This window comes from Triticum aestivum, chromosome 5B, assembly GCF_018294505.1.
Source record: "Triticum aestivum cultivar Chinese Spring chromosome 5B, IWGSC CS RefSeq v2.1, whole genome shotgun sequence".
NCBI classification, from domain to species: Eukaryota; Viridiplantae; Streptophyta; class Magnoliopsida; order Poales; family Poaceae; genus Triticum; species Triticum aestivum.
The window spans coordinates 102,741,255-102,749,498 of NC_057807.1; the positions used below are offsets into that span (position 1 = coordinate 102,741,255).

Below are 8,244 nucleotides of genomic sequence, written 5' to 3' on the forward strand. Positions count from 1 at the left end.
TGCTATTGGGAGCTTGAGAATAAGAGTTGTACACGAGCGCTCCTCCTCCTCCTCCGCCCACCTCGCCTCGTCACGACGCGTGCGCGCCGCGGGTTGCGGGAATGAGCCAAGCCGAAGCTTATTTTTGCCGCTCGGGAATGGTTAATTAATTGTTAATTAATTAACGAGTCGCTTACGGACGCGCCACTGTCCGAGACATTGGACCGTGGGATGTTCGCGGACTCGGTCGTGGGCCTAGCCCAGGCCCATCTACCCAACGACCTATATAAGAAGGCCCTGCCTAGTGGAGTGAACCCTAACTCAGTTCACTCACACCATCTCGTACAACCCTAGTCGTCATCTGTTGTTCCTCTCTCTGTGCTGCTTCCGGCGATTCCATCCCGACGACCGCGTGCACGGTTGGTCGAGAGAGCAGGTGCCTCTGAAACCCTGTCGTTCGAGATCTTGCCCGGGAGAACGGCAATAAGGTTTTTGGGGAGCGTCTCGACGCGACTGCTCCCGATCTGTCCCCAGCTCCGTCCGCCTCTGCTTCCACTACTTCCCCTACATCGACACCATGGCTGACGCCGCCGCCGCCAAGAAGAAGCCCAGGGACGAAGGGCTGCTGCTGCCGCCGCCGCATTGGCCTAGCCAACCGGAGGGTATGATCTGTTCATCCCTCATTTACTCGTATTTGTATTATCCGTATATGTACTGCTCATAGATGGTTCGGTTCTATGTTCTGTACGTGCTAGTATGCTTAGGTATCGGCATGAGATGCATGCCTTGCCATGCTTACTGTTTACTCGTGGATTAGTCTAATCGAAAAAGTCCTAATATTTCCAACATTCTCTTTGTCGAAAAAAGAACAAGTGTAGTTGTGGCATTATCTCTGTAATCCTGGTACTTGTAAGTGAAATATAGATCGGGACTCGAACATCATGTCCTCATTCCGGCGATGCTGATTGCCATCAGCAAAGGGCGTGTGGAACTTAGATTAGGGGCCCCGTTTTTGTGTATGTTTCATCTTGGTGGTCTTCGACGGCGTCCTTTGGCAGAGTGGACGATGGCGGTTCATATTCGTTTCTTTCGGCTTCTCTTCGGCCAAGCGGAGCCAGGTTCAACTTCTTCGTTGGGAATCTAGTGAGGGTAGGCTTGCCTGATTCTGTTTGGATGGATTTCTGCCCTCCTTGTTGCTTTCTTCTCCGGGTGGCGATCTAATCCTCAGTTCATTGTCGCCGGCTTCTTCTGCCTCCGTCCGGTGACTTGGAGATCAAGAGGAGACATCGAGCTTTACTTGCCACCGGTGAATTCAGGAGAATATGGGCGTCCCTAGGAGTGAGACGCTGACGTTTTTCTTTCTTTTTGAGATAGTTTGTATGTTGTTATGACATCATTTTCACCACCACAAGTTTAATCTTGAGAAAACAAATGCAGATTTTTAACCCCCAGGACGATTTTGCTCAATGGCATTCAGGAACGGAACAGGCAGCAGCTCAAATGTAAAAGCCAATTTTGTCAAATCTCTCTTGGAATTAGGTAAACTGAAACAAAGTTTAGTTTAGTATACCAGCACAGTAAATTATTCCTATTCGGTGATTTTTCTTATCTGTAGGCCTGTGAACCCAAAGCAAAGGAATGTGCACAAGAACTCCAATTGGAAACCTCTAACATGGAAACTCCAGAGACCCCCACATTTACTTGAATTTCACATGGCAAACTTCAGGTCAGGAAATGCTGGGTCTGCCTTGCTTTATACCTTGAAGCGAGATCACTGTCTCGAAAGCGCCAACGAGGGCCTTCACTTTGCTCCTCCTCGCCTCGACGAGCCTGCTCGCGGTCTCCTTGATCACATTGTTGAATAATCGCGGCTCGCTCTTCTTTTTGTCATTGGCACCCTGATGCCTCAGGACAACAACTTCAGCTCTTGAAGCACCTGAATCTTTTGATGCAGCAGAGGCTTTAGCTTCATTGTTCTTGGTGATTCTGCGTCTGGCAGGATACTTGCTTCCGTTGCCGTCATCTGTAGCATCTGCAGGCCTGAACTGTACTCGTCTGGGAGTGCTGTTGTCAGAGTTGCTGCCAAGGTTCAGCACCTTGCCACGGCGAAACCTCAGCATGCGAGGCGACTTCATGATGACGCCTGAGGGCGTGGATGTTATCTTTGGTCTTCCTGCAATTTCAGTTCTTGCAATAGCCCCATTTTCTGTAAAATGGGAATGATGTCTTGTCATTTTCTTGCCATGAACTCCAAGCATATGTTTATTTGAAAAGAAATATTTCATAGAAACTTGTCCATACATTGCCATGTTAGATGTTAGTACCTCCGTTCCAAAATACAAGACGTTAAGGCAGCGCTATAATCAATCATGCCATACAAGTTGCATATTGGCATTATTAATTGCCATGTGAAATTCATAATATTGTATAGAAGAATTAGGAAATTTGTGACCTAAGGTGCAATTATATATTTATGATTCAGAAGGTAAAGATAAGATGTACCTTTGCGAGATTGTCTCTCTTTGTTGTTAACGTCTGGTTTTCGTGTTTTTGGCGAAGCTGTCTTCGTTATTTTATCCTTGCACCCAGAAAAACTTTCTATCCCATAAAACTTCTTACTCTTCACTGGGGAAGCAGAAGTTTCTTTCCTGACTGCTCTCACCGTAGAACGAGACAGCTTCAGTGGACTCAATGTAACCTTTTCTTCTCCCTTGTTTTGCCAAAGTTGAGCATTCTTGGCAACATTATTAAGTGTAATCTTTCTTTCAGTCTCCTTCCCTGAAGGAGGTGATGGAGATGGAGCATGTTCATTTGTAGCAGGTTTGGCACACGAATCCATCACGCTAGCTGGTGATGGCGCTTTGATTTTCTTCACTCTTGGAAGAGTTGATGTGACAATGGAGTTAAGTTTCCTCTCCTTGTTGAACTTGTTAGGAACGCTAGGATCTGCCTTTTTGGCCGTTGTCCTTGGCCCATCGGCGCTTCCAGCTGATGTACCTGCAGCCTTCTCATGCGATGTTATTTCGCTCTTCTGCTTTGGCATGGTGTTTCTGGTTATAGTCGACCTTGCTTTCCTGTTTGGTTTCACAGACTCCTGGGAAAAGCTCTGTGGTTTAGTCACGTCCTTATCTTGTTTGTGCTTCTCTGTTGCCATCACAGTCTGCTTAGTCATGTTCACTGAACTTACAGAGTCATTTGCGGAATGATTCGTACTATGATCGTCAGACTCATCCCTGTCCTGGATGGCCAACGGCATATCCAGCTCAATGCTTACAGCTCCTTCTGACAATTGTCCATCTCCACAGCTCGACAAGTCATCAAGTGAGATGATGAGGCACTTCGCACAATCTGGCTGGTTTCCAGCCACAACAGTTCCAGATACTTCATCTGATAACAACTCTGCACATGGAGACCTTTCAAGACGACCAGGTACTCCTTTCAGTGATGGCTTCTGCTTGGTAAATTCAGGCTTAGCAGGAGCAGCGCCATCTTTTACATGAGAAATCTTCAGCGTCTGACTCTTCTTTCTTGCTTTGTCTCCTTGTGGGATGACTACAGCCAGGTCCTGTGTTCCATTCCTGGCGTTCGTGCGGTCCTGACGCCAGCCACGAACAGGCGAGTATTTCTTAGACTCGGAAGAATGATGAATACCAAGTTTGCAGTTGTCATGGCATGAGCCAGTGGATGCTCTCTGGTAATGTGGGATTGGCTTCTCTTTCCTCCTCAGAAAGGCTGGCAAACTGTTGCCATCTGTATTTTCAGTGGTATTTACCGGGAAATCTTCTTTCTTCGACTCAGCCGATGCAGGAGTTGTTGAAGTGATAGCCTGTTTGATTACCTCCTCGGCCATTTAGAAGCAAGGATGCTGCAATTGCAGACACATGTGTGAGCACATGAAAAATTCACTCGGCGTGGTTAATAAATTACAGAAAAGGTGAATCGAGTGAATTAAGCAGTGCAATATTTCTCAAGGTCAAAAGTGAAGACCACATTCCACACCAATTTTTTTAGCCATCTCTGTCCTATTTGTTTCTGCCACTTGGTCAAGATCTGCATCTCCTATTAGTAAAGAACTTATTCCAAGAATATGCATAGATGGATCCTCCATTCTCCCTCCAGTTCAACCAATTCTCACCAAACCCAACTAATTCGATACTTCATCTATCTTATTAAAGTCTTAACATAAAAGCATTTCCACATTATAACTCCTCAAACATGTTATAACACCTATTTGTATCAATCCTTCCTACATTATAATTAGTACTTTTGCCAGGCAACCTTCCAATTAGTATAATCTTAGCCAATCAAGCAAGCCCTACTTACTCCCCTTTGAATTCTTCCGTCTTTTGGGTTTGCTGCAATCAGTTTCTTTAGAGACATATAACTCATCAATGATTACCCATTCCCAATCTACCAGCTATTGATAGTTACTGGCGTAGCCTAGTTGACATAAGTGTTAAATCAATGTTTAATACAGCACAAGTTAGTACTACAGGGACATGTAGAATGGTTCCAATCCGATTCTTTAATGAATAATTTACAGTAAGTACATATTCTTGTTACTAATACTAATTTAATCTAGTAGTATCAGCGAGATGGATGTGCTAGCGTAGTTGACTTGACACCACAAAAGAGTACAGCATTAATTCAGTAGCACAGGTTAAAGATGAAACAGGTTCCTCCAAAGAATCAACGAACTGAGACGCAATTAAACAGAACCATATCCCGATGATATACAGATGGCCATCAACACTGGAAGAAAAGAAAGAAAGAAAAAACTGTAGAGCGTCATGCGCCCCCCGCCGTTTCCTGATGGGAAACTTTCAAGAAGAAACTAGCTAGATTGGATCGTCCAGAGTCCACCCGAGATCGCAGCGCCGGAACTGGAATCTCCGAATTAAAGCCTTACCTGCTGACCGACGTCCTGCTCCCGGTTCTAGCTTGATTGCAAGGACTCCAGAGATGCGATGCTCGATCGGAAGGGTCGGGGAGGCAGCTAGCGAAAACGCATGGACGGCCAGAGACCAATGCAGAGGAGGACAGGAAAGGAGAGATTGCTTCTGTATATAGTACTAGGTAGGTACCTCGTGCTTCCGCCGCTCGCCGCCAAACCGACGAACAGAACGGCTGCGTGTGGTACGGATGTGCCGGTGGAATGATCCGTGTGCGAGGAGAGGGAGGTTGCCGCTGACGCGTTGGGGAGAGAGAGAGAGAGGAGGTGTCGAGGGAGAAGCGTGGATGTTAGCACGTGGCGTTGGAGGTGGGAAAACAAACACAGTACGTGCACAGGGGAGAACGGCAACTCCGACGCCCCGATGCAAACGGATGCAGTTTTTACCATTGGTCAGTTGAAGGCGCCTTGTATAGCTGTGTCCGTTTAAACCTGGTCGGTGCGCCCAACCAGCCGACTCATTTTTACGCGGCTGAATTTTGCTATAAAATCAAAAATTTAAAGTGAGTGTCTATAGTTCATGCCAGCGATCATAGTTCATATCGACGTACGTACAGACATATCTGCCCGCCTATAAAAAAAATCATCATAATTCATGCCAGCACAAAAAGGCCATGGTCCATACATCTCGACCGTAGTTCATGCCGGCATGCAAAAATGATGGCGCTCTCGGCCATAATTCAACCATCTGGCTCGAGCATCTCCTTTTACCTCTTCTCGAACCAAACGCTTCTCCTTAGGACATCTTGCTCAAGTCTACTATCATGATCTCCACTTCCTTCAGCTTGAGCCTCACCTCCTTTGCTTTTGTGTTTGCAATGATCTCCTCGATCTCAAGCTTCTGTTGTTGGACGTTCCCTTCGATCTCGAGTTTCTTCTTTTGGACGTTCTCTTCGATCTCGAGTTACTTCTTTTGTATATCTCGATGTAGGCCTTCATTTGCTCCTCTTCTCTCTTGACGCTTCCTCTTCTCTCTTGCTTCCTTTTGGGTCATGAACCCTTGCAAAGTTTCTTGCAAGGTGAATGTCGCCACATCTTGCTTCTCATCCAACTTGGAGTTGATCTCCCCCCTAGGCCGCTTTCTCTCCTTCACCATGCTCAATGACGGACACCGGCCCTCCATTCTTCTTTTTGGGCGGCATATTGCTCCCTAAACTTTGGGCAATCGCAAATGATCGTCCAAAAATGGGTGAGGGGTGAATGGCATGTCCCAATGTTGGGCCTTGGAGGCTCCAAAGCTTGGTATGCCTACAAATGAAAATAAACACAAAAATGTACATTCATATGCAATGGACATAAAATCATCAATCAACAAGATACACACATATGAACAAGAAGAAGGAATCTTATACCGTGTCTTTGATATCTAGGTCACTTACCCGACGGCCTTCGATCCTCTCAAGGGTGCCACAAACTTATTACACTCTTGCCAAATGATCCACCACCTCTTTGAGATTGACACGTCACCACGATTGCTCTCAAACTTGTAGGTCGGGAACTTCCTACGTTCATGAAAGTATCTATGAACTCTCGCCAAAATGTTGATCCTTTTTGCTCAGCGCCTATCTTGGGATCTTGTCCAATTTCCTTCCAACCTTCGCGAATCAACTTAATTATCATTATCCTTTGTGTATGCTTTCATCTGAATGCTTTGCCGCCTCCTCTTTTGTGCATTGTCTTGGTTAGTGAGCTCATCTGCATAAAAAGGCTCCCCTCAATGTCCACATTGTCTTCTTCCTCTTGTCCGTAAGTGTCTTCTTGCCATTGGTCGCCTTGGTTGTGGGTGTCTTCTTGGTTGTCGTGGACGTCCATGCCCTCTTGGCTTTGCGTGAAGTGGTCGCGGCCGTCTTGGCTTTGGGTCTCATCGGCATCGTACGCTTGGCCGCCCATCTAAATGATGTTTTCCGTGAATCATTGTAGTAGGACGAGTCTTCATGCGTGGATGTCGGGGCCGGCGTATCGTTGCGGGCGTCAGGAAGGTTGCCAGTAGGAATCTCCCGTGGTCGCTTCCCTTTGTGCCCCGGTGGATGACCCATCGGCCACAGGTGTGGCATTGAGGTTGATGGCCACAACCACGGGAGTGGACGGTGTGATCACAATCACTTTTGGTGAGCAATTCCGAAGTGAGGTGGAGAAGTAGGACATGGATGGGTCGTGTTGGGAGGGAAGCCGTGCGTCTGCAGCATGGTGGAGGTACGTGGCGACTCTGGACGTGGCGAGCAGGCAGCCGACGAGCCCATGCTCACCGCGGCCATGGCGGCGGCAAGAATGGACCGTTCGCTACGATGGAACCCTAGCAGGAGGAGCCTTGGTGCGTGGCCTTGGCGACAAGGGCCTCATTGTCCGCAATGGCGACCTCCTATTGTGCAGCAGCGACTTCTTTTTTGTTTGCCTCGACCTTCCGTCGGCCAACCCTCTTCGCCAACTGTTTGGCCCTCTACTCCGGCATGATATCCTTCTTGGGCTTCTTCTTGCGCACGACGTGGGGTCGGATGGCGCGAGGCAGCGTGCGTGGGATGTCGCGACAGCCCTCGAGGCGGAGCCAGCAGAATCACACGCCACCGTGACAAGGACGAGGAAGCCCTCCGTGCCCGAATCACCGTGAAGTGGCAAGGGGCCTTGCATGGCAAAACCAGGGCAGCCCATGCCATGCCCGAACTGCCCTTTGCTGCCATGGCAAAAACACCAAACCAGGGCAGTCCATGCCATGCCCGGATGCCCCCCCACCCCCAAAGGAGGAGGAAGGATGAGGATGAGGACGGATCAGGCATCTCCCGTTGTGAGCAGATCCGCCTCGATCCGTTTTGCGTCTTCGACCACTATTTCCGCAAAGAGACAACAAGGGTAAGAGCGGCCGTGGATGAACTTCTTTCATTACCGTTTCATTTGTAGCTAGTAGAACATGTTAATTTTTTATTGTTCGATGACATGTATGTTTAACTGTGTATGCAACTTAATGTTGTATGAGACTAGTATAGATTTGAGGATTTGATTTGATGGAGGCGGATTTTTAATGCCTGCCCGGTCATTGTCCGCGAACGCGCTCGGACGCGTCGGCGAACGCATGGGGGCTCGGATTTGGCAACTTTGATTATAAGATGCTCTAATAAACGATCCGGATTTCCCTCATCCAAAATCTAATGGTTGTGAATGTTGGAATTGGAACGGCCTATGAAGCTGGGTAGATAGTCCGACATCAACTTGGAGGAGATTCATGGGATTTCGAATGTTGGACTGGTCCGAACATTTTTTGTGAGGAGGTCGGGAAAATTACTGGTTTTCTGTCACCGGCTCACCGCCGGGTGAGACGAAGA

At 47.7% G+C, this 8,244-nt stretch overlaps 1 protein-coding gene across 2 annotated transcripts; it reads right to left on the reverse strand.

The window, feature by feature from the left end:
* Positions 1–1,498: 1,498 nt before the first annotated feature.
* LOC123110622 (uncharacterized) lies at positions 1,499–5,218 on the reverse strand. Of its 2 annotated transcripts, none has more exons than XM_044531182.1 (3): positions 5,064–5,218; positions 2,482–3,844; positions 1,499–2,185 (listed from the first exon to the last, which is right to left on the reverse strand). In XM_044531182.1, the coding sequence occupies exons 2-3, from the start codon at positions 3,827–3,829 to the stop codon at positions 1,707–1,709; spliced, it is 1,827 nt and encodes a 608-aa protein (XP_044387117.1). In that variant the 5' UTR covers positions 3,830–3,844; positions 5,064–5,218; the 3' UTR covers positions 1,499–1,706. The 2 variants fall into 2 exon arrangements, with proteins under 2 accessions (XP_044387117.1, XP_044387116.1); XM_044531181.1 differs by having other exon boundaries at positions 4,889–5,196.
* Between the last annotated feature and the right edge of the window lie 3,026 nt (positions 5,219–8,244).

Excerpts from the sequence above, each read along its gene's own strand:
- LOC123110622 (XM_044531182.1), bottom strand. The coding sequence starts at position 3,829 with ATGGCCGAGGAGGTAATCAAACAGGCTATCACTTCAACAACTCCTGCA. Across the intron at positions 2,186-2,481 it reads AGAGAGACAATCTCGCAAAG|AAAATGGGGCTATTGCAAGA; the intron begins GTACATCTTATC and ends CCCATTTTACAG.